This window comes from Labeo rohita, chromosome 10, assembly GCF_022985175.1.
Source record: "Labeo rohita strain BAU-BD-2019 chromosome 10, IGBB_LRoh.1.0, whole genome shotgun sequence".
Taxonomy (NCBI): domain Eukaryota; kingdom Metazoa; phylum Chordata; class Actinopteri; order Cypriniformes; family Cyprinidae; genus Labeo; species Labeo rohita.
In genome coordinates, this window is record NC_066878.1 from 15,161,786 (window position 1) to 15,189,089 (window position 27,304).

Below are 27,304 nucleotides of genomic sequence, written 5' to 3' on the forward strand. Positions count from 1 at the left end.
ATTATGTGATAATCAAAAATAATAAAAAATAACATTCCATATTAAAACTAATTAAAAAAATTGACATTTATATTAAGAAGCATGAAAACAAAAAATATATATATAATGTTATAGAATATTTAAGGGATAATAAATATTTATAATTAAAAAAAAAAAAAAAAATCAGTATTACATAAAACTACTGATAATAAAAGCCAATATATCAGTATTCTATAAAACAACATTAAAAAATGTAAATAATAATAAAAAACTAAAATAAAAAACAACAACCTATAATAAAAAATAAAACAACCTATAATAAAACATTCTTTATTAAAACATATTCAAAAATCTGAAATAATAGTAATAATCATAATAATATGAAAAAAGTGAGTCATTAATTTACATTTATATTAAGAAGTATGAAAACAAAAATATAATATTCTAGAATATTTTACAGAATAATATTCTATAAAAAAGACACAACAGTACTCAATAATAATAATAGTAATAATATATAAAAATTATATTGAAAAAATAACAACAACAATAAACCAAAATAAGCAATAATAACCCCTGCATATGTGTGTGTGTGTGTGTATACACATATATATACATATTAAATTTGTATTCCACTGAAAATAAATAAATAAATAAATTAATTAATTACAAATTATATTGAAAAATAACAACAATAATAAACAAAAATAAGCAAATGTACATATATATATATATATATATATATATACACACACACATATACATACACATAATATCATTAAATGACATTGCAATATTCAAAAATATCTGATAATAATAGTAATAATGATCAATATGATCACTAAAAGATTGTGTATCCATAAATTTCATATTAGAAAACCTAAAAAAAATAAATCCATAACTCACCCTGCTGCGAGCCTTTATCCTCTTGTAGACGTAGTCAGGGAAAGGCTTGCGGGAAACGTAGCGGCCGGATCCCTCAGTGGTGTGGAGGTTCCCCTCCTCCAGCACGATCTTCCCCTGGCTGATGACCACCAGCGGTGCCCCACGCACCTCAGTGCCCTCGAAGATGTTGTACTCGACCGCCTGGAAAACAACAATCAACAACATGACACTAACAACACAGAACAAGAACCTACAGTTGATTTACAAACATTTCCAGCGTGTAACATTTCAGAAACTTTCGATAGTTACGAAGCAGAAAATCACTGCACAAACAATCCCAATCCTTTCCGCAAACTGAAGCATCATGTTCAGAGGTAAAATGGAGGTGACGTCCCATGTTGGAAATTATTATTGATCATTTCAGACAGCTATTTAAACAACATGTCTAAGGTAAGTTGTCAGATCCCAGACCGGTTTAGAAATATAGTAGAAAGAAAACAAGGAATGCTGGAAATGAGAGGGAGTGAATGAGGGAGGAAGTATATTAAAGTTTACAGGGTGTGTGTGTGTGTGCTGGCAAATGTGTGACCACCCTTTTAAATGTTACTGGCGCTTTGCTAAAAGCAATATAGTACGTCCCACAAGACCTAAAAACAGCATGAGGTTATTCAGTGAGTCTGATAATCAACACACAGGTGCTCACACACCGACTGATTAGCCACAGTTCTGAATAAAATAAAACTGTTTTCTCAATCAGGACTTTTGTTTTGTTGATTTTAAAACAAAATACACAAGATCATTTTACTTGCGAAGTGAAATGCAAATTTTAAGACACATAATTTTCTTATGCTCACCAAGGGTGCATACAGTTAAAACAGTCATATGGTGAAATATTATTACATTTTAAAACAACTGTTTTGTATTTGAATGTATTGTAAAATATAATTTAGTTCTGTGATCAAAGCTGAAGTATATTTCAGTGATTATATCTTAAATAAAATATTTTAAGAATAAATAAAAAGAAGTCACAAATTATAGAATTCATTTTTTCTTGTTTAAAGCATTATTCTTATAATATTTAGTAAGGTAATAATAATAATAATAAAAGACTATTAAGAACTATTAAACAATGAACTAATAATTAAATAATTATTAATATTGTTTTTTAAATATATTTTTAGAAAATATTATCATTTTAATTTTGTACATTACATTCTTTATTATTATTATTATTATTATTATTATTATTATTATTATTTAATATTGCTCTTTAAAATATTCTATAATATATATATTTTTTTTGTTTTCATGCTTCTTAATATAAATGCCATTTAATGATTGTCACGGTTTTCAGCTTTTTATTTGATTATTATTATTATTATTATTATTATTTTATTTTAAGGATACATTTTTAAAAAAAAATCACAAATTATACAGTTTATCTCTTCTTGTTTAAAGCATGATTCTTACAATATTTAGTGAGGTAATAATAATGATTAAGAATTATGAATTAATAATTAACCAATAATTACAGATTTATTATATGTGTATTTTTTTAAATATAATTTTCATAAATTGTTATCATTTTTATTTTTTATATTGTGTTATTTATTATTATTATTACTATTATTATTATTAAATAAATAAAAAAAATCACAAATTATACAAATTTGTTCTTGTTTAAAGCATAATTCTTACAATATTTTGTGAGGTAATAATAATTATAAATATTAAGAATTATTAATTAACAATTAACCAATGATTAAATAATTATTACATATTTTATTTTTTAAATATAATTTTCATTTTATTTTTTATATTACATTTATTGTTATTTATTATTATTATTATTTTTTATTTTTATTATTTTTATTTTATTATTTATTTTTATCATTTGTTTTCATATAGAATGTTATTATTTTTGTTTCTTGTTTTTATTTTTGTTTTTTATTATTATTTGTTAGTTTTACTTTTGTTGGTATATTTTGATTTTGTTTTTTTTGTTGTATATTGGTTTATATAATTGTTGACTTTATAAAATACTTTAAAAAAACATTTATTATCCATAAATAAAACTATATATTACTATATTTGTGTGTGTGTGTGTGTGTGTTCTTATTCTATCTTATATTAATTATTAATGTATAACATAATCCCCCAGTTTCCTATATGTCTTAAATGTCCTAAATGATCTAATCCTGGTTTAGTCTAAACCCTGTCTGTAAAACCAGGTCAAAATATAATTTATAACTATGTCTAAAGATTTACATTATATTAATTGCCTTCTCGAATTCTAGGATGTTTAGATATATACTTAAACATAACATCCACTAGACACAAGAACACAACTCTCGAAAGCCAGTGTGTTGTAAGCTCAAGAACACAAATACAAGACATTAAAAAGATCCTGATGGCGTTGTGTGCTCTGTTAACCAGGAGGGAGACATCAATTACCCAGCAGAGCTGAGAATGACATCACTCGCATGAGTAACGCAACCCACACCCAACATTCACTCACAACAACCAGTGCTCTCTGGTCAGGCCTGCAAACCACCTCCATAAGAACAGCATAACTTTACTCTATAATTAACTACACCAAAGGACATAAATGTAATGGCATGATTACAAGCCAAATCACATAAACATAATCAATAACATGCAATAGGGCTGTTACCCTAATAATAATTAATTTCAACAAAGTATCAAAAGCAAGTAATCATATGGTTTTAATGAACAAAACTGCATTACATATTATAAACATGGCGCATTACAACAAATGACCTGATGATTGTATTACACTTTACAACGTGATCTAATCCTTGTATAATATTGACTAAATGACATTTAATTGTCCACTTAATCGTTAATATTTGGCCATTTCGCTCTGAGAGGTATGTAACCTGCACGCATGTAAATAATGAAAGCGCATATGTTAAACCTGCATCGCATATATTTATTTACTTAAATCGTAGCATTTGTTTATTCACATTAGCATGCTTTATTATGAGGTTTAAATGGGTTTAATATATCATACAGCCTTGGAAAATAAAGAGGGTCTAATGGAGGGTTTGCGCTTACGTCACAATTTGGTCAGTTACCCGGATGCGCGGCAATATTGTAGATACTCCGATGCAAACAACAGCATGGCTTGCAAGGTTATGTACTATTGAATACTTTGTTATGCTAATTTATGCTTTCTTAACCACAGAAAAAACACGTGGAAGCTGCTAAATTATATAGAGAAGGACTCAGTAGGCAAGAAAATGGCGCAATATTTTGACAAACTAAAGTTAAAGGTGGTAAAGAAACATTCAAGCAGTATTAATTAATCATTTCACCTACCTGACCTGGAAATGATAAGAACAAACATGAATGTTGTCGATTCTTGTTCTGGAAATCCCCGGTTTCAGTTTGGCCAACCACAAACACCTTTTTTTACACTCTTCTCCTTGATATGTTATAACCTTTGGCAGTCTATAGCACTCTAGATGTTTTTCCTGGTCCGACCGATTAGTACAGCCCAAAACATGACAACAATTGACCTTTTTCAGCAGCGATAATCAGCTATATAAGCAAGTTTTATTTGGTGCAGTGGTGTTGTTTACATTCAGTGCCACCAATATGGCCGATTGTTGACGTGTGCGTTTCATGGATTCTCGTCCGCCACTTCCGGTTTTATGCTGCCTTCACGCCATGTCGTAATTACCGGAATTCCGAGATGACAACACGTGACATTTTACTCATAGCTTTCCATGTTGTCAGACATGGAGGTAGCACTAAAACGAATCTGACGGCGTTCACGTGGTACATCTGTAACTGGTTTAAGTCGTAATTCTAAAAACATTCCGAGTTGTAATTCCGAGTTCAGGAACACGTGAGGGCTTTGGTGTTGCCATAGAAACACATAATTCAGATAGAGCAGAATGTCACGTGTTTTCGTCTCGGAATTACGGCACGGCGTGACTGCGGCATTACTCAACAAGGGACATAATGCAATCGAGGACTTTTTTAAAAATTGCATACTCAAATTGGATTAAGGAATTATGACAGCCCTAATGTGCACCAGTGAATCATGCACACTAAGACCAGGAACACGTGTTAGGAAAGTAAACAGGGTCTGTTTTAAACAGATCTCACCAGATTGTGGCTCTTCGCTGAGATGATCTTCGTGACATCAGGGTCCCACAGAACCAGATCGGCGTCTGAACCCACGGCGATGCGACCCTTGCGTGGGTACAGGTTGAAGATCTTAGCAGCGTTGGTGCTGGTGACGGCCACAAACTGATTTTCGTCCATTTTTCCAGTTACCTACGAACGAGGGGGACCACAGGGAGAGATGACGGCTTGTCTCGGTTGTGTTTGTGTTCGCTCGAGTGTGCTTGTCTGCTCAGTGGGGACTATTTAGACTCACGTAACCACTGGCTGATTTTGTTTATACAACTGAAGAAAGTTCTCTGTAGCAGCTTGTGATTAAATGTCTCTTCTTATTATTTGCAGACTAGTATTTCTGCCTCACCACACATTTGTCCCAGATGATGGACATCCTCTCCTCAGTGCCATTGGTTCCTTCAGGGATGAGGGTGAAGTCGTCTTTACCCACGGCTCTCTGGGCGGTGTTAAAGGTGCAGTGAGCGCTTCCTGTTACCTGCAGGTCCCCGCTGAAGCGTGGAGTGAATGAGAAGACAAATTTCAAGTTGGGACAAAACAATTGAGCCTATTCTACAAACATTTACATTTATCCACTTAGTGAACCCTTTTTCACAATTGTGTCCACTTTAAATGAAACTATCTCAGAACAAACGTGGTCTAAAATCCCATTTTTTAAATTCACAGTTTTTGGCCCTAAAAGTGCCTTGGATTTATTAATAATATAAATAAAAAAAATAAATACTAATGTGTATTTATTATAATGATTACTATTATATTATGGATATTCCAACAGATATCTGAATATTGTTGTTAATATTATTATTAGTAGTTGTAGTAGGAGTAGTAACATACTTTTTGCACTATTAAATTGATAACAATAAAAAGAAATACATAAATACAAAAAATATTATGATAATTTAATAATTGTTAATATACAAAATAATATATTATTGTTGTTTCTGTCATTAATATTATTGTCTTTCAATTATAATATTAATGATAAAAAAATTATTATAGTTAATATTGCTAAGAAAAATACATACAAATTAATATAATAAAATTAAATAATAATAACTATTAATTAATATTGCTAATAAAATACATTAAAAATACACAATTTTTGTCATTGCTTCACTTTGAATAATATTTTTAGTTAATTTATTTTGAAATAAAATACTATAATAATTATTAATATAATAAAATGTATAATATTAATAATATATATTATACATAAAAAATAATAAATATTGCACATATCATACGTAATCAAAATAATAATAATAATAATAACAATGATAATGATAATAGTTATATTGCTAAAACAAAAACAAACTTTTATCAATTTAATCATTAATTCTTTACTTAGAGTATTATTTTGTAATATATATTTTCTGTATTCAATTTTAGAATTAGTAATAAATAACATTAATAATAACTGTTATACTGTTGCTAATAAATATACATACTAAAATACAATCATTTTATAATTATTGTTTTACGTGGCATATTATTTCATAGTTAATTTATTTTGTAATAAAATACTATGATAATTATGAATATATTAAAAATAATAATCACATAATATATATTATAGATTTTAAATAAAATGCACATAATAATTCTCATATGTAATAATAATAATAATAATAATTGTTATTTTACTAATAAATAAACAAAACCAAAACAATAATTTCATCAATTTAATTAGTAATTCCTTAGAATATTTTTTTGTAATATATATTTTGTGTATAAAATGTTACAAATACTACTACTACTACTACTAATTAATATTGCTAATAAATGTACGTACTAAAATACAATAATTTATATCATTATTGCTTCACATGGAATATTTTGTAATTAATTTATTTTGTAATAAAATACTATAATAATTAATATAATAAAATGTTATTCTACTAATAAAAAACAAAAACAAAAAATAATTTCATCAGTTTAATCAGTAATTCCTTACTTAAAATATTATTTTGTAATATATATTTAGTGTATAAAAATGTATAAATACTACTACTACTACTACTACTAATATTAATAATAATGAATATTGCTAATAAATAAATACAATAATTTCTATCATTATTGCTTGAACATTATTTTATAATTAATTTATTTTGTAATAAAACACTAGAATAATTAATATAATAAAATAATAAAATGTGTAACATATATTATATATAATAAATCTAATGTGTAATAATAATAATAATAATAATAATGGTTATATTGCTAATAAAAACAACACAATTTTATCAACTGAATCATTAATTCTTCACTTAGAATATTATTTTGTAATATATATTTTGTGTGTTCAATTTTATAATTAATAATTAATATACCTAAAAAACATACATACTAAAATGCAATAATTGTATTATTGTGTCATATGCAATATATTTGTAATTAATTTATTTTGAAATAAAATACTATAATACTTACTAATTTAATAAAATTAATAATATTAATAATATAATAAATATAATGTGTAGTACTAATAATAATTGATATATTGCTAATAAAAAAACAAAACAACAGTTTCATCAATTTAGTAAGTTGTCTAAGTGAAGTAATTCTTCACTTAGAATATTATTTTATAATATATTTTGTGTATTAAATTGAATAATAATAATAATAATAATAAACAATCTTTAAAAAGTAAACCATACTGCAGACTTCAAATCACCTCCTAAACTTAAGGTCAACTCTTCAGTTCACTTTGAAGTCGCCTGAGGTAATATGAAACTTATACACATTAGTCACTTTTTTTTTTTTTTTTAACTACTCTCATACCCCATACATTTTTAATTTTCTTACAGTACTATAATAATTACAGGGCTCCACCACCGGAACGAATCAAATCAGTAATGCACACCACAAATAAACAAACTTTGAGTGCTCTTACCACGACAGCAGTGAGTTGAGATAGTCCGGCGTGGTGGGATCCGGACTCAAGGGTGGGGACGTGACGTAGGCGGCGGCCTTGGCCCAGTTCTTGCTCCAATAGTGCGAGCCGTCCGTGCCAAGACTGGCTGTGATTGGCTCTCCGTACACAACGGTACCTAAACGGTTCAAAGATATCCCAAATTAGGTATAGGCATATATAATTTCACAGTAATTCCCTCGCCCTGATCCTGGAGCCCAACCACCATGATGTCATTTCTTGCTGTCTAGCCAAGAACAGCTGAGTCATAGATGCTAAATTATGATTTTTTTGCAGGACTGCAATGCATCCCAACTTATAAAACCTGCCTCGCTTGTCCAGACCTAATAATAATACCTCATTTTAATGGCACGGAGAGAGGAATTAGATTAAACCACTTCAGAATGTTCTTCCATGTTGGTAGACGCCATTTTGGCTCTCACCTTTCTTCCTGGCCTGGGCGATGACATCAGCGGCACTCTTGCTCATCACCTTGGTGATGTAAAGAGGGCAGTTGGTCTGATTGGCCACTGTTACGGAGCGGTTCACTGCCTCCGCCTCCACCTAAAACCAATAAAACCAATTCGTACGGAATTGTTTTCTTCAACAGAGCTGCAGAAACATAAGAAAATGGGCGTCTTTTCCCAGAATTCACTGTTCACCTCCTCTGGACGACTGAGGACATGTCCCTCTGGTCCAGTGATGCCCAACTCCAAAATCCTGCGCTGCTCCTGATGAATAAAAGACAGAAAACCATCAGGATGGGATGATAAGAGCAACATGAGATCGCTGAATCTTTAAATAATGATGTCATCGTCTCAATATACACTGTGTATATTAAAAATGTCTTTATTATGAAGAGTTTGCTTATCTTGATCATGATAAATACACATAGCCGTGTGCCAAAAGTCATCTGCCATTAATTATATTGGCCTCATGTAGGAATATTTGCTTTGGTTGTGCTTGCCAGTATAAAGTCTGAGTGCTCATTGTGGAGCATATGTTTTGATTTAACATCTCCAAACAGTTTATTGTTGATAGTAACTCTGAGTAATGGGGCTCGGCGCTGGACGGTGTAGCCTCTCTGAAGATCTCACCTCGGCTATGATGTCTCCGTTTTCAGCGTGGACCTGAGCGATGGCCCCGAGGTCCCGGATGACACTGAACACTTCGTAGATCTGCACACAAACACACACTTGAAGTCACACAAATGCTGACACTTAGAAAGGAATGGTGAATGACGGAGCAGGCTTAAAACAGATGCAACGCTCACCGGCAGACTATTCAATTGCCAAAGGACTCTGTTTAGATTTCTTAGCTTTTTTTCTTTTCTTTTCTACAAATGTCATTTAGAATTAAAAACCGCAAACTCTTCAAAACCCGGTACTGTGCCATCTAAAGCAGTACCATGGTACTGTGATGGTAACAGATTTAATTAATTTAAAGTAATTAAAAAAAAAAAAAAAAACATTTTGACTGCCAAATTCCATGTTTGACCAATTTGCCATTGGTCTAAAACCATGGTACTACTATGGTAGTTTTTGTTAGTGCATAGTCAGATTTTTCTAAAAAAAAATAATAAAAATAAATAAAAAATAAATAAAAATTAATTAAATGGCTAAACAAATAAATAATTAAACAGATCAATCAATGTTCTTCAAGGGTTTTTTTTTTCAGTCACATTAAACTGCACACTTAAAAATTCTAAATTAACAAATAAATATATAAATAAATAAGTGTATTTTTTTGTAAAAGAATAGTCAACATTTTATTTCAACAGTCACATTAAACTGCACACTGAAAAATCTAAATGGATAAATAAACATAGAAATAAATAAATGTTCTTTCTTTTTCTTTCTTTCTTTCTTTCTTTCTTTCTTTCTTTCTCTTTCTTTCTTTCTTTCTTTCTTTCTTAAATAGCCAGGGTTTTGTCAAGGAAAATTCACTTAAACTGCACACTAAAATTAAAATAAAATAAAATAAAATAAAATAAAATAAAATAAAATAAAATAAAATAAAATAAAATAAAATAAAATAAAAATATACTTTTCCCCCCACTGATTTGTAAATGCATAGCCAGGGTTTACTTTTCCAGGAAAGTCACATTAAACTGCACACTAAAATTGTAAATAAATAAATAAATGTATATATAAACAAATTGATGTAATTTATTATTTATTGTACTGTAATGTATTTATTTATTTATTTTGAGCCAGGGGTCTTTCCAGGAAAGTCACATTAAACGGTACACAAATACACACACATAAAAAATAATTAATTAATTAATTAATTCAAATATAATATAATAATAGTAATAATAATAATAATAATAATTATTATTATTATTATTATTATTTGTAAATGCAGTGTTTTCCCCCCAGAAAAGTCATATTGAACTGCACACCAAAAAAATTTAAGTAAGTAAATAAATAAATAAATAAATGTTTTTTGTTTGTAAATGAATAGCCAGGGTTTTTTCCAGGAAAGTCACATTAAACTGCACATAAATAAATATTATTATTATTATAAAAACTTTTAAAGTTATTATTTTATTATTAAATATTATAATCAAAATTGTATTATTATTATAAAAAAATGTAAAGAAAGAAAGACAGAAAGAAATGTACTTCTTTTGAGTACCCAGGGTTTTTTTTTTTTTTGAAAGTCACATTAAACTGCACATTAAAAAAATCTAAATTAACAAATAAATATATAAATAAAAAAATTCTAAACAAATGAATAAATATATAAATAAATGAATGTACGTTGTGTGTGTGTAAATGAATAGCCAGTTGTTTTTTCAGGAATGTCACATTAAACTGTAAATAAATAAATAAATACATTTACAAATAAATTTGTTAATTTACATGTCTAAAACCATGGTAATATCATAATATTTTTGTAAGTGCATAGGCACGCAAAGTTACACATAAAAATACATATAAAAATAAGATTAAAAAATTGGTCCAAAAAAGGTTAATTTTCATAATTTTTATTTCTCTTTTTTGATTTAATAGTTAAATATGACCAGGGTGTGCTTTTGACAGGTTTCATGAGACTGACTGTAAGATAAAAGTAGGTACTGTAGGTGCAACGCATTAAGGAAGCCATACCTGGGAATCAGTGAGCTGGAAAACATCTTTGTAAGCCAGGTAGACGAGGAAAGAGTTAATGCCTACACACAAAGACGGGGGATGAAATTACAGAGCGAAATGAAGGAGTCCGTGAGACATTAGTGAAACAGCGCAGCAGCAGAATTCCTGAGCGATGCAGTATTCGCTAACTCTGCTGGGCTTGTACAGCAGATACAGATGTTGACAGTGGTTTACCGTGATCTTTGACGAGCGCCTCCATCTCCTCCTGAACACCCTTGTGCCATTCGGTGATGTCCACATGAAGAGAATAGTCACAGCACGCTTTACTGTCTGCCCATTCCCGCCACTGGTTGAAGGCCGAGATCAGACTCGTCCCGGGTTCGGAAACCACATGATCAACTGTTCACAAACACACATACATGCAGTGGTTAGGCAGATATTGAAGAGCTCCTTCATATTAATAAGTACATCAATGCTGCTCTGAAATGAGGATAACGGAGATGTTAAAATAGTCTCTTGTACTATTTTAAGCACACTGTCTCCGTCCTGTCTGCACTGCTGTCAGACGCTGTCAATGACGGCTATATCATAAAGAATACAGGTGACTCAGCTAAACATTGCAGCTCTCATAACACTTAGGAAAAGGTAGTTCTTGAGTTCTTTAAAAGTTCATAGTTCTTTAAAAGTAGCTCAAACCATAGCTTAAAGGGACAGTCCACCCAAAAATGTAATGTGATAACTAAACAGTTGCTGGGTAGCCATTCACGTCCATAATATTGCGCACAAAAAGTATGGTCATAGCTTCATAAAATTACAGTTGATCCACTGATATCACTATTTTAACAATGTCCTTACTACCTTTCTGGGCCTTGAACGTGTCAGTTGCATTGCTGTCTATGCAGGGTCTGAAAGCTCTCAGAATTCATCAAGAATATCTTAATTTGTGTTCCGAAGATGAACGAAGATCTTACGGGTTTAGGACGAGATGAAGGTGAGTCATTGATTTTCATTTTTGGGTGAACTATCCCTTTAAGATCACAAGTAAATAGGAGAAATTATGAGCTGTGCTTGATATGGCATTAACAGATGATAGCTATGGAATTGTTGTTGTCGCTAGGGTGTTGCTAGGTGGTTGCTATGGTATTTTGGGTGGTTGCTAGGGCATTGCTTACTTACAAATCTCTATACAATTCTGGTTCCTAGATATGAGCAGTTGCCAAGTGTTTTGAGTAGTTTAAGCATTACTATGCGTTTGTTTTGGTGTTGTGGTTAGTTGCCAGGGTGTTGCTAGGTGGTTGCTATGGCATTGTTGTAGTTGCTATGACACTGTGAGTGGTTTCTAGTGTGTAGCTAACTCACACAGGTCTATGATTTTTTTTTTTTTTGGTTCCTAGACATTAGTGGTCACTAAGTGTTTTAATAGCGCTTAAGCATTACTATGCGTTTGTTCGGATGTTGTGGGTAGTTGCCAGGGTGTTGCTAAGTGGTTGCTATGGCTTTGTTGGTAGTTGCTAGGTATGGTGTTGTGGGTGGTTGCTCTGGCATTGCTACATGGTTCCTATGGCATTGTAGATGGTTGCCAGGGTGTTAATAAGTGGTTGCTATGGCACTGTGGGTGGTTGCCAGAGTGTAAATAAGTAGCTAATATCTAGGAACCAAAAAATCATAGACCTGTGCCAGTAAGCAATACCCTAGAAACCACTCACAGTGTAATAGCAACTACAACACCCTGGAAGCCACCAAAAATACTGTAGCAACCACCTACACCACCATAGTAACCACCTAGCAATAATCTAGCAACCACTTAGCACCACCCTGGCAACCACCCACAACGCCACATAGCAGCAACACCATGGCAACCACCTAGCAACTACCAACAATGCCATAGCAACCATTCAACAACACCCTGGCAACTACTCACAACATCCAACAAACGCATAGTAATGCTTAAACGATATTAAAAACACTTAGATGCTCTAGAAACCACCCACAATGGGTGGTTGTCAGGCTGTTGATAGTGGTTGCTATAGCACTGTGGGTGGTTTCTAGGGTATTGCTTAGTGGCACAGGACTATGATTTTCTGGTTCTTAGATATTAGGACGCTGAATGTTTTTATTAGTGTTTAAGCATTACTACGCATTTGTTCAGATGTTGTGGTTAAATGCCAGGGTTTGTTGTTAGGTGGTTGCTTTGGCATTGTTGATAGTTGCTAGGTGGTTGCCATGGTGCTGATGCTATGTAGCATTGTGGGTGGTTGCCAGGGTGTTGCAAAGTGGTTGCTCTGGTGACGTGGGTGGTTGCAAGATTATTCAAGGTGGTTACTATGGTGCTAAAGGTGGTTGCTATGGTATCGTTGGTGGCTGCTAGAGTGTTGCTACAGCATTATTAGACAGTTGCTGTGCATTGTAGGTAGATGCAATGGCATTTGCTAGGTGGTTGCTATGGCACTGTTGTGGCTGCTATGACAGTCAGAGTGGTTTCTAAGGCATTGTTTACTGGCACAAGTCTATGATTTTCTGGTTTTTAGATTTTAGCTGTCACTAAGTGTTTTTTAAAACAGTTTAAGTATTACTATGTGTTTGTTCGGAAGGTGTGGGTAGTTGCCAGGGTGTTGTTAGGTGGTTGCTATGGCATTGTGAGTAGTTGCTAGGTGGTTGCCATGGTGTTGCTGCTATGTGGTATTGTTGGTGGCTGCCAGGGTGTTACTAAAGCATTATTAGATGGTTGCTATGTGTTGTAGGTAGATGCAATGGCGTTTGCTAGGTGGTTACTATGGCATTGTTGTGGCTGCTGTGACACTGTGTTTCTGGTTCCTAAAAAATAGCGGTTGCTAAGCTGTTCTGAGTAGAGTTTAATATTATGTGCTTGCCCAGGTGTTGTCGGTGGTTGCCAGGGCATTGCTAAGTGGTTGCTATGGCACTGTGAATGGTTTCTAGAGTATTGCTACTGAATTGTGGGTCGTTGACAGGGTATTGCTGGTTGACTGCCAGTTACTAGGGCATGACTAGGTTGTTGGCATGGTGTTGTGAGTGGTTGCTAGGGTGTTGATAAGTGGTTGCTACAGCATTGTGGGTGATTTCTAGAGCAGTGCTATAGAATTATGGGTGGTTGCCAGGGTATTGCTGGTTGTATGATGTTGTTGTTGAGACTAGGTGGCTGTGGGAAGTAGCTAGAGCTTTGATGGGGTGTTGCTATGGCATTATGGGTGGTTGCTAGGATGTTACTAAGGGATTACTAGATTGTTGTTATGATGTTGTGGGTAGTTGCTCAGGCATTGGTGTTTGGTTACCAGGGCGTTACTAGAGCATTCTTAAATGCTTGCTATGTGTTGTAGGTTCCTGCAGTAGCATTTGCTAGGTGGTTGCTATGGCATTGTTGTGGTTTCTAGGGCATTTCTTACTTGTATATGATTCTTTAAAGTCTACGAATTTCTAGTCCATAGATATCAGCAGTTTCTAAACAGTTCTGAGCAGTGTTTAACACATTACTGTGTATTTGCCCAGGTGTTATGTTCGTTTGCCAGGGCATTGCTAAGTGGTTGCAATGGTGTTGTGGATGGTTGCCAGAACTTTGCTAAGTGGTTGCTGGAGCATTGCTGGGGTGATGCTATGGGACTGTGGATAGTTGCCAGGGTGTTGATAAGTGGTTGCTACAGCATTGTGGGTGATTTCTAGAGCACTGCTATAGAATCCTGGGTGGTTGCCAGGGTATTGCTGGTTGTATGAAGTATGATGTTGTAGTTGAGACTAGGTGGCTGTAGGAAGTAGCTAGAGCATTGATGGGTATTGCTATGGCATTTTGGATGGTTGCTAGGATGTTACCAGGGCATTATTAGATTGTTGTTATGGTGTTGTGGGTGGTTGCTCAGGCATTGCTGTTTGGTTGCCAGTGCGTTACTACGGGTGATGCTATGGCATTGTGGATAGTTGCCAAGGTGCTGATAAGTGGTCGCTAGAGCATTGCTGGGGTGATGCTATAGCATTTTGGGTGGTTGCTATGGCATTGCTAGGTTGCTGCTATGATGTTCTGGGTGGCTGATATGCAAACAGCACACAAACTAGTCCTGGCTCAGTTTCCTCTACAAACTTATCACACTAAAGACAGTTGAACACATACTGATCATGGTGGTTCCTCCAGCCAGCGCAGCGCGGGTGCCTTGATAGAAGTCATCTGCAGCAGTCATGCCCCTGTCAGGCATCTGGAAGCGCGTGTGCACATCAATGCCGCCCGGCATCACCATACGCCCATGAGCATCGATGGTCTTCACCCCACCGGGCACTATCAGATTCTCTCCGATCTGCCTGTAAACAAGAGTGAGATATGAAAAGCAATATGAGTTATACAATCAAAGCAATCCTAATTTAATTTCAAGGGCCAAATTACATTATCTCTTTATGTGTCATATGATATAAGGGCATATTATGCACACACTAACTTTATAACCTCAGACTACTAGAGAAACAGTTCACCTAATGTATTTTACACTCACTTGATCAGACCATCCTCCATATAGATGTCGGCACAGAACGACTGATCATCGTTCACAATCTTCGCTCCTTTAATCAAGAGACGGTCACTCTGTAATGACAGATAAAGGCCGGTTTAGTATTAACTCGAAGTGAGAAGTGTTTGTTCATATATAGATTTAAGGTAAATATAGACTCTGTAAATACAGATTTATCCAGGAGCCAGTAAATCAGAAAGCAGTATAGCGTCACCCACATTCTTCATGAGCAGCATCAGTGAATTCTGTGGTCTTTACAATTATAAACACATGTTCACCATGGAACATTTATCTGTCACTGCACTACAATGTGCTCAGTTGATCCTGGAAGACAGTGATTCACCCTTACAATCTGAGCTGATTGCTATTTCTAGTCTAATGTGAACTGCATTAGTGAATGGGATTTTGACAGATCTCAGCTACTCAAATCTTTTGTGGATATTTAAAATTCTGATTCATTCAGTGACCATTTCTAGGTTGCTTTGCATTGCAACAACAATCTTTTGTGTTTCTTTTGTGTTATCAGTGAGTTACTGAATCATGCTCTTAACTTATTTGATAAAAAAAACAAGACCTAATAACCCAGGAAGTCTTATTAATATATGCATATTTACAAATCTACTAAGGTTTACTAAATAACCGTGTATGGTAATTTTTGACACGTTTATGCACGCTTTATCTCCTTGTTGTAAACAAGACTGGCTCACATGCTGAAATGAACAAATTACATGCACATACTCATTTTCAATGTATTAATTGTTTAGTTTCTTCACAAACGAGATGTCCCAGTTCATTCACGAGTCTTGTTTTGATTCAAACACTGACTCATTCAGGGAAGGGGTTGTGCTTGTTCTATAGGTCCAACCAATGGACAACCACAGCTGAATTCTACTGGTTTGCACTATAGTCAGTCTTTGACAGGCAGACAAATCAATCACACTTTAGTGAATGAACAATATGAGACAGTACAAAGAAGTGAAGAAGAATTAATTGGAAACTTTAAAATAAGGTGTCACTGGTTAACTTTAGTTAATGTATTAACTAACATCAATGAAAAATGAAAAACATTTATTACAGTATTTATTAATCTTCATTAATGTAAGTTAATACAAATACAGTCGTTTATTATTTGTGCATGGTAGTTCACAGTACATCAACAAACACAACTTGTGATTATAATAATACATTAGAAAATGCTGAAATTAACATTAACTAAAATTAATAAATGCTGTAGAAGTATTGTTCTTAGTTCATTCTTAGTTCATGTTAACTAATATAGTTAACTAATGTTAACTAACGAACCTTATGGTAAAGTGTTACTTATTTACTTAAATACTCATTTACTAAACAGACAATAGTTTTGATTGTAAATAGTTTATTCATTTATTTACTATATAAATATATATATATATATATATATATATATATATATATATATTTATATAATTAAATGTTCATCTTTCTGCAGTAATTCTACAAATAATTGCTTAGGTAACACATAAATAAATAAATTATTAACAACACATGAATAAATAGTGAAGTAAATCTTGCATATAAATATTGAAGCAAATAAATAAATATTTAAAAACTATTTACTTACACTAAAGAATTTATGTTTTTTTACAATAGATTTAATGCTGAAAAACCCAGAATCTGCAAACAAGAATGTAACGGAACTATTATGTGTCATTAAGTTATTAATAAGCATTTATGTAACAATACAAGTAAGTAGTTAATTTAAAATTATGTGCATTTAACTGGTAATTAATCAATAAATATTGAATTACTTACTTTACTTAATGAATTATTTAATTGCTACAGAAATCTGATATATATTCAATTCAGAATGAATGAATGAATGAATAAAATATATATTAATTAATAAAATGTAATATATATTAGGGCTGTCAAACGATTATAAGTATAAATACTTATTATAATTTTATATAATTTATATTAAATATAAATACAAATATTTTGTATATAAATAACATATTTCCCTTAAATATATACATTCATTTTGTATATATTTAGGAGAAATTTTATTTTGTATGCGATTAATCACAATTAATCATTTGACAGCCCTAATACATATATATATATATATATATATATATATATATATTGCTACAGAAATATAATAAATAATTAATTAATAAATAAACAATAAATATTTTTCATCTTTCTGTAGTAAATAATTGTAATGAATGTATGAATGAATGAATAAACTAAATAAAAAATATATATATATTGCTACAAAAACATGATAAATAATTAATTAAATAAATAGATAAACAATTTTTTTTTATCTTTCTGTAGTAAATAATTGTAATGAATGAATGAATGAACTAAAAAATATATGTATGTATGTATGTATATACAGTGGGTACGGAAAGTATTCAGACCCCCTTAAATTTTTCACTCTTTGTTATATTGCAGGCATTTGCTAAAATCATTTAAGTTCATTTTTTTCCTCATTAATGTACACACAGCACCCCATATTGACAGAAAAACACAGAATTGTTGACATTTTTGCAGATTTATTAAAAAAGAAAAACTGAAATATCACATGGTCCTAAGTATTCAGACCCTTTGCTCAGTATTTAGTAGAAGCACCCTTTTGATCTAATACAGCCATGAGTCTTTTTGGGAAAGATGCAACAAGTTTTTCACACCTGGATTTGGGGATCCTCTTCCATTCCTCCTTGCAGATCCTCTCCAGTTCTGTCAGGTTGGATGGTAAATGTTGGTGGACAGCCATTTTTAGGTCTCTCCAGAGATGCTCAATTGGGTTTAAGTCAGGGCTCTGGCTGGGCCATTCAAGAACAGTCACGGAGTTGTTGTGAAGCCACTCCTTCGTTATTTTAGCTGTGTGCTTAGGGTCATTGTCTTGTTGGAAGGTTAACCTTCGGCCCAGTCTGAGGTCCTGAGCACTCTGGAGAAGGTTTTCGTCCATTATATCCTTGTACTTGGCCGCATTCATCTTTCCCTCGATTGCAACCAGTCGTCCTGTCCCTGCAGCTGAAAAACACCCCCACAGCATGATGCTGCCACCACCATGCTTCACTGTTGGGAGTGTATTGGACAGGTGATGAGCAGTGCCTGGTTTTCTCCACACATACCGCTTAGAATTAAGGCCAAAAAGTTCTATCTTGGTCTCATCAGACCATAGAATCTTATTTCTCACCATCTTGGAGTCCTTCAGGTGTTTTTTCATGTGTCTTGCACTGAGGAGAGGCTTCCGTCGGTCCACTCTGCCATAAAGCCCTGACTGGTGGAGGGCTGCAGTGATGGTTGACTTTCTACAACTTTCTCCCATCTCCCGACTGCATCTCTGGAGCTCAGCCACAGTGATCTTTGGGTTCTTCTTTACCTCTCTCACCAAGGCTCTTCTCCCCCGATAGCTCAGTTTGGCCAGACGGCCAGCTCTAGGAAGGGTTCTGGTCGTCCCAAACGTCCTCCATTTAAGGATTATGGAGGCCACTGTGCTCTTAGGAACCTTAAGTGCAGCAGAAATTTTTTTGCAACCTTGGCCAGATCTGTGCCTTGCCACAATTCTGTCTCTGAGCTCTTCAGGCAGTTCCTTTGACCTCATGATTCTCATTTGCTCTGACATGCACTGTGAGCTGTAAGGTCTTATATAGACAGATGTGTGGCTTTCCTAATCAAGTCCAATCAGTATAATCAAACACAGCTGGACTCAAATGAAGGTGTAGAACCATCTCAAGGATGATCAGAAGAAACGGACAGCACCTGAGTTAAATATATGAGTGTCACAGCAAAGGGTCTGAATACTTAGGACCATGTGATATTTCAGTTTTTCTTTTTTAATAAATCTGCAAAAATGTCAACAGTTCTGTGTTTTTCTGTCAATATGGGGTGCTGTGTGTACATTAATGAGGGAAAAAAATGAACTTAAATGATTTTAGCAAATGGCTGCAATATAACAAAGAGTGAAAAATTTAAGGGGGTCTGAATACTTTCCGTACCCACTGTATATATATATATATATTAATAAAAATGCAATTACTTACTTTACCTAATTATTAAAAAATTGGTAATAATTATTGTAATTAATGAATAAATGAATGAATTGTGTGTATATATATATATATATATATATATATATATTATAAGTATATAAGTTTATATTAATACTTTATATTAATATCACTTTATTTACAAAAAAACAAAAACAAAAACTGACTCATTCAGTGATGGGAGTGCGTTTGTTCATCACACTCTCAATTGCTATTGATTTGTGCTATATTCAGATTTTAGAGGCAGGAACCCAGTCTCACGCTTCAGTGAACGAAAAATAGCACAGTACAATTAAGTGAATAGGAACGATCAAAAAATGTCCTGTTCTTTTCTGAATTAGTTGCATACTTGATACATTTGCCAAGCAATGCGTAAATAAGATGAAAACAGTATCTTTTTATCTTTCCCTACAGCATCACGCCTCCCTACAGTACGAAGGCTAAAGTTGGCTAGAAACCCCGCTACAGCCGCCGCTGCCGCCACCACCCAGGAATCTCTTTACATTCAGGGCCCCAGAAGAACGGCCATTTTTCTGAAAGGGGAGCAGTGGAACAATTCCAGTCACAAGGCCCTCTGCACCGCACGGGGACAAAGGCGGCTCTGTCTGCGTTTCTGCCTCTTTGCGTGCTTGTCGGCAACCCGGCAACATGAGGCCCTGGGTGGCTTCCCAAGCCCTGCCCTGATTCACTTAGCGATGAAAGAAAATACTCCAGTGACCTGACATCTCCTACTACACATCCCACAACAAGAAAAAAACACTAGATATAGCTTTACAAAAAAACCAAACGGTGCTTCATTTGCTTTCGTACACCTTCATTCAGCTTAATTCACAGACAAACCAATACCAGCTTCTACAGAGGAAGAATGCCGTCTACTTTTTATGTCCCGAAGAGCTTCTGGGACCGTGCAAGTGGCTTTGGCGGTCAGCCACACTCAACAGCTGCTTCATAACATGCATTACATAACCCAGACAATCACTGCCATCCGTTTCCAAACCGACCAATCAGAGCCATCGCAGCATTATGACATCATCGAAAAGGTCGTAATGTTAATTAGAGGAAGTAAAAAAAATATGGACTCTATGAACCGAACTGGTGCTTGTTTTGGATCTTTTCCAGAGTTAAGTGCTGGATACTTAGTGCATGAGAACACTGACAGGAAGTCTTCAGGTCAGCGTGTTTATTTTACTGCTTTCCATAAATGATAATGGAAGTTTAAACAGGCATGGTGAAATAACACTTTCATGTCTATATCAAGCGTATGGTATGAACCATAAAGACCTGAAGCTATATAGTGATGCTACGTGCTCATTTGCACTCAATAGTAATCCAAATTGACTGACTTCCAGACCTTGGGTTTAACCGCTCGCAATTCCATACTTCGGTCGTTTAGAAACGGATTTGGTTGAGCCGGATTCTAGCTGCCAGGTTGAGCCGCATATGATCCTCTTAAAGGAAAAAACGTAAGTGTGGATTGTCTGTTAGCGTGCTTGTTGCCTTTTACCCTCTTTGGGGTGCAAACGTAGCTATTTGATAAGTCGTTATGAATGGAAATGTTATTTGGAGGGTAAGAAAACATGCTGCTGGCAGACTGCTTGGTACGAGTCAGAGAGGAGACGGGGCTTTGTGGTGGGGGTGAACGCGAGACAGGTCAGCAGTGCATTCTGGGACAGATCACTGGGTTGCACTGGAGCTGCTGCGGTCGTCATGGAAACCAGAATACTGGGCTGAGAAGGGGTTTTATTGGAATCACAGTATTTTAGACTGTAGATTCAAAAACTACAAAATACACAAAAATACATGCAATAAACAGATGATATGCACACATTTGTATTTATTTTCTTACATTTTTTCAACTAAAATTTATTACTAATGATTGTATTTTATTTTTATAAATATTTATTTCCTTTGCTTATGTAATTTACTACAAATGTTTATTTTTTAATAAAACTTTTTCTATAGTTATTAAATATTTAATGCATAAATAAATAAAACTATTTATTAAGTAAATTAATTAATAAATAATGCAAATACATTACTTACATAGTATTTACTAAATACAAATAACAGTTTTGTCTTAAATATTTACTCATTCATTTATTGAAAAGGATATTTTATTTGAATAATTAATTACTTATTTCATTTTTACAATTTAATTTTTTGTGTAGTAATTAAATAATACCTTGAGTAACAAATAAATAATATTTATTAAATTAATAAATATTGTAATTAGTTTTATTCAAAATAAATATTGATTCATTTACTATATATATATATATATATTTAAATACATCTTTAAAGATATTTATTTACTAAAAATTATTTTGTTGTAATAATTATTTATGTATGTGTGTGTGTGTGTGTGTGTGTGTGTGTATATGCTTTACTTATGTAATTATTTATTTAATTACTACAGAAAGGTGATAGATATAACAAATAAGATAAATATTTAAAATATTACAAAATAAATCTTTCTGTAGTAATTAACTCAGTAGCAAAAAATAAACATTAATAAATATACTATCACCTTTATTTAGTAAATAAATTAAGTAATGTCAACAAATTACTTACATATTAATTTAATTACTAAACACAAAAAATGACATTTACAATTAAATTACAAATTTTGTATATATGTATTTACATATAATTATATATATATATATATATATATATAAAAATATTATAAAATTTTAACGTTTCTGTAGTAATTAAGTAACTGAGTAAAGCAAAAAAATCTTTAAAAATAAAATATCTTTAGTAAATAAATAATTTAAATAAATGCATTAATTTTTATTATCATTATTTTAATAAATAACATTTTATTTACTAAAGTCATTCAATACAGAAACATGATATTTAGAATAAAATTTTCACCTTAGTGTAGTAATTAAATACACGTGACGTAAATAAATAATTTTTACTTATTTATTAAATTAATAAATATTGTAAATACATGCATATTAACATTTATTTACTAAAAATTATATTTTATTTAAATAAACATTTATGTATATATTTGGTTGATGACAGATGATAAATATTTAAAAAAAAAAGAATATTAAAACTATTTAAAAATAAATCTTTCTGTAGCAATTAACTGAGTAAAGCAAAAAGAAATATTAAAATCTTTATTTAGTAAACAAATTAATAAATATTAAAACAAGCATTGAATATAAATAATAATGAATAAAATAAATACTAAATTTACTAAAATGAAATGCATTCACTCACTTTGAGTATTTATTCACTCACTAATATATTTATTTTTGTCTTTTACAGTAAGTGTGATGCTGAAAAATCTAGAAACTCCAAACAAGAATGTAGCAGAACTATAATCCGCCCAGTAAGTTATTAATAAGTTATGACGTAACAATCCCAGTAAGTGATTAACATGAAAACAAGTGAATTTAACAAAGGAGTCAATGAATTTATGAACATAAAAATTCTTCTGATATCTGACCTCACAACTACAGCTGAAAGTGACTAGGCAGGTGCTGAATTAAAGCTAACATTCATCTTTAATGAGCCTCAAGAAGGTGTCACCCTCCTCCGCCTGTCTGCGCAGCTGACCAATGCAGCTGGTCCACCCCGACCCACCCATTAACCATTCCAGCCACCCTCCAGCACACCAGCCATGCTGCCATATGCTTGTGTGTCAACTATGTGTGTATCCAAACCACGCCTGGGTCTATTTATGCAGGAGAAGAAAAAAAAAAATCCACAGGAAACACAGATCAAACAAAGATGGACAGTCTGTCATTTACACTACCAATTGCTCTTCTCTGTGACAATTCACCCAATTGTCCTCAAGCTTTTCGGAGGACAATATTTATGCATGGGGTCTTTGGGTCACAGTGTGCTTGGGAGGTCTGTGGCGAGCAATTTCGGGTCGAGACGGCGCATGAATTCCACTACAGTACAAGAGGTGATGAATGACGGGCCCAAGCTGTGACTACAGTTATAACGAACGCAACAAGTAAAAATTGACCGAGCGACCTAAGCTCCAGGGAGGCATTTGATGTCAATCGACAGATCCGTTTGGAAGTGTGAATTCCATTCCTATTACTTTCCCAAACGTTGATGTGCCATAGACGCGACACTAAAAGACAGCCACCGGAATAGGGGTGTGGCACCGACAGCTTTCAGCAACTCCACAAGCATTTCTCCCAAATGGCTCGTTCTCCTTGCCTATTTTTCCTTCTTTCCAGCATTTCTGCATGCGACCCTGCACGTGCTACTCTCCGACTGGCTTTTCTCCAGCCTCTTAGATCTTACTAAGAGCTGGATGCGGTTTCCTTAACATGCTGGATGGAAACCACAACCCACCTACTTCTCATTCAACATCGCTTAGGGAATCTAAAAGCGTGTCCTGAAGCTCTCCCCCAAACCTCAGCCCAAAGTGCTTCCTTTGAAAAGAAACAAAGGCACACCCGCCACCAGCCGAGCCGACTGGGAGCTTCATTCGACAGCTATTTCCAGCATGTTTTACTATAAAACAGATCAAATTGGCTGCATAGTGATGTCATGTAGATATGTTATAATCAGATGGGTGGGGAAGCATGATAATGTCTATTGTACTGTGACTCCACAAACAGTTATTTCAATACATAGCATGACCAAATGCAACAAAAACACAGAAGTAGTCCATGCAGCTAATATAAATCAAACCCACTAGCTTGAGGAAGGAAATTTGCTCATTTTCCCTTCGGTTTGCCATGCGTTTTTCCATTATCCTGTACCGCTCCCTCAAACACGTTGTGTTCGCGTCAAATACTGATGGTTGGTTTCTCACAACGCAGTTATTAGGCTTTGCAAACTTTGGAAGGCTGTGGTTTATTCGCTACATAAAACGCGAGTGACGCGACGCAAACAGAACGCGGCATAAACAGCTTCATTAATTATAAAGGCAGCGTTCCGGTTTTGTTGCGTCGCGGTTGTAGATGGGGTGTGAAACTCATAACAGTCCTTGAACGCACTGCCGTGCTGCAGTAGAGCTTCAAGACATAAATTAAACACGTTGACAGCTTAATTTTGCTAAAACATCTTAAGTTTACCGGCTCCAAGCACCTGAGCAACGTAATGTAGCGTAGCTACGCAAAGCAGCGAGCGTTCGGATTCAGAGCACCGCAAATCAAATACATTTATTCTTACAAGATTCTAAATACCATGCTTTATACTTAGCAAACAATTAAAGAAGATATTCCATAACTCACGGTTATGCGGGGAATATTCTTCTTGCCCTGATAGCCAGACATCTTCTTTATGCTCTATTCCCTTTGATGAACCGTTATCACTGTGATAATGGATGCTGTTTGGGAGGGGAAATGGCTTGGTTTAGGACAATTTTTGTAGTCCTTTAGAAATTAAGAGGCGACTGAGGAGGTCAAAGCGCTGGAAATGTAAAGGACAAAGGACCTGTGCCCAATATCTCCTCTCCACTGATGCACCAAGTCCACCCAGACTGTCTGAGACAAAACGAGAGATTTTCATAGCGGTGAGCAGCGCGCATGCGCACAACCCCGCCCTGGATAGCCAGCAGCTCCTCCTCTGAGTCCAGAGAGGGTGACCAATGTTTCAGACAATGGGTTTAATGGCACACGGATCTGTGTTTGCATGACCAGATCGAAAGTGACGGAAAACAAAAACTGTGCCATGAATAATAAACATAATTGGTATGCAAATGACTGCAAATTAATAAAACAGTCATTGACACGGTACATTTTTCTCCTGGAATAATTAATTAAAAATACACAGTGATTACACATTATCTATCTATCTATCTATGAAAAAAAATAAAGGGCAGACATTTCTTGGGGAATATAGTTGTAAAGCTATTTTGTTATATTATTAATTGTTCATAATATATTATGTATACATTATTATGCATAAATATTATTTTTCTAAAAAAAAGATCAGTTTAGATCTGATCTTGACACATAGTCAAGAAGCAATGAATAAATAAATAAAAACACAAATTTTATGCAAAGGCTTGTTTTATTCAAATAAAGTAATCCCTGGATATTACGTTTGAAAATGGCTTCAAAATAAACAGTTTGATCAAATAAATGTGACTTAGATGTTCAAATGATTTTTATATATCAATATAAATGTAAAAAAGACACTTAAAAAAGGCACTATTTCTTGTTTCTGAGATTGTCATTATGACTAACAAAACAATTCATATTTGCAAAGTTTAGTTCTAGCAATTCAGAACAGTATGTAATACACAGTTACTGCGTTCTGAAAGTTAATCTTTTGCCCCATATCTTAGTTTATATAATACGCAAACACTACTGCTCAGTATCCGGGTCCTTCTGGCTGCTTTGGGCTCAATGCAGTAGATCTAAACATGCCATTGATCTCTGCAGTCATTAAAGCTATCAGTCAAGAAAAAAGCATAGGAGTGGCCTTAAAGGGATAGTTCACTCAAAAATAAAAGCTCTGTCATTAATTACTCACCCTCATGTTGTTCCAAACATGTTAGACCTTTGGTCATCTTTAGAACACAAATTAAGACATTTTTGATTAAATCTGACAGCTTTCTGACCCTGCATAGACAGCGATGCAACTACCACATTCAAGGCGCAGAAAGGTAGTAAGGACATCAATAAAATGTTTTCTTGCATCATGATACTCTTGTGAATGCAGGTCAAAGACTGACACAGAACAGAAGAAATTGTTGAATAAAGTTGTTATTTTTGTTTTCTTTGCACACAAACAATATTCTGATATCTTCATAATATTACAGTAGAACCACTGATCACATGGACTACCTTTATGTGCCTTGAACATGTTAGTTGCATTGCTGTCTATGCATGGTCAGAAAGCTCTCGGATTTCATCAAAAATGTCTTAATTTGTTTTCTAAGGATGGACAAAACTCTTACGGTTTTGGAACGACATGACGGTGAGTAATTAATGACAGAATTTTCATTTTTGTTTTAACTATTCCTTTAAATCACACTTGCCATACATAGAACAATTTCCTGTTTGAGTGACACAGCGTTTTCTTGATTGTAGTATCATGTTACCATGTATAAAAGCCCTGTCATTTCTGCTGACTAGCAACATTCGGTGAAACGGCTATATGATTTTCTGTTCTCTAACTTGGGGGTAATTCTGAATATAATTCTGAGTTGAGGTCATTCTGACTCTTATGAGCTTTTTAACAGGTCTCAAGTACAAGTTAAAGCCCTATTGGGGCATACTTCAACCATGGCTCAGCATCACTGTCTCTGTAGCTATGGTTACCGCATCCAGATACCAGGGCCCACACATAGAATTATTAGACTCTCAGGAACAAAAACTGGACTCTAAACAGACTTATTGGATGTTTTAATCATCATTTTGAAGGATTTGTACATTTTCTATTTTTAAAAAAATGATCTAGAAGGGCTGCTCCTCATATCTAAATTAGTTCTAAACTTTGCGAGGTATAATGACTATAGGGGTTTTATGTATCCTGAGAACAGCAAATATTCATGCCTTAAAGGATTAGTTCACTTCCAGAATAAAAATTTACTGATGATTTACTTATGTCTTTCTTTCTTTAGTCGAAAAGAAATTATAAAATACATTTTTGAGGAAAACATTTCAGGATTTTTCTCTTTATATAGTGGACTTTAGTGGTGGCCAGTGGGTTGAAGGTCCAAACTGCAGATTCAATGCAGCTTCAAAGGGCTCTACATGATTCCAGCTGAGGAATAAGGGTTAT

At 33.6% G+C, this 27,304-nt stretch overlaps 1 protein-coding gene across 4 annotated transcripts in view; it reads right to left on the reverse strand.

Annotated features, from left to right (window-relative positions):
* dpysl2b (dihydropyrimidinase like 2b) overlaps window positions 1-27,304 on the reverse strand; it is a 39,235-nt gene that overhangs the window by 8,717 nt on the left and 3,214 nt on the right. For 3 of the 4 annotated variants that reach the window (XM_051120438.1, XM_051120437.1, XM_051120436.1), the window contains exons 3-13: window positions 15,534-15,622; window positions 15,161-15,345; window positions 11,278-11,442; window positions 11,062-11,123; window positions 9,046-9,126; window positions 8,611-8,679; window positions 8,392-8,512; window positions 7,931-8,087; window positions 5,381-5,522; window positions 5,002-5,172; window positions 886-1,065 (exon numbers count right to left, since the gene is read on the reverse strand). In XM_051120438.1, coding sequence (XP_050976395.1) covers window positions 886-1,065; window positions 5,002-5,172; window positions 5,381-5,522; window positions 7,931-8,087; window positions 8,392-8,512; window positions 8,611-8,679; window positions 9,046-9,126; window positions 11,062-11,123; window positions 11,278-11,442; window positions 15,161-15,345; window positions 15,534-15,622 — 1,422 coding nt within the window. Of the gene's footprint in view, window positions 1-885; window positions 1,066-5,001; window positions 5,173-5,380; window positions 5,523-7,930; window positions 8,088-8,391; window positions 8,513-8,610; window positions 8,680-9,045; window positions 9,127-11,061; window positions 11,124-11,277; window positions 11,443-15,160; window positions 15,346-15,533; window positions 15,623-24,804; window positions 25,080-27,304 lie in introns of those variants that run through there. The other variant, XM_051120439.1, reaches the window with a different exon arrangement.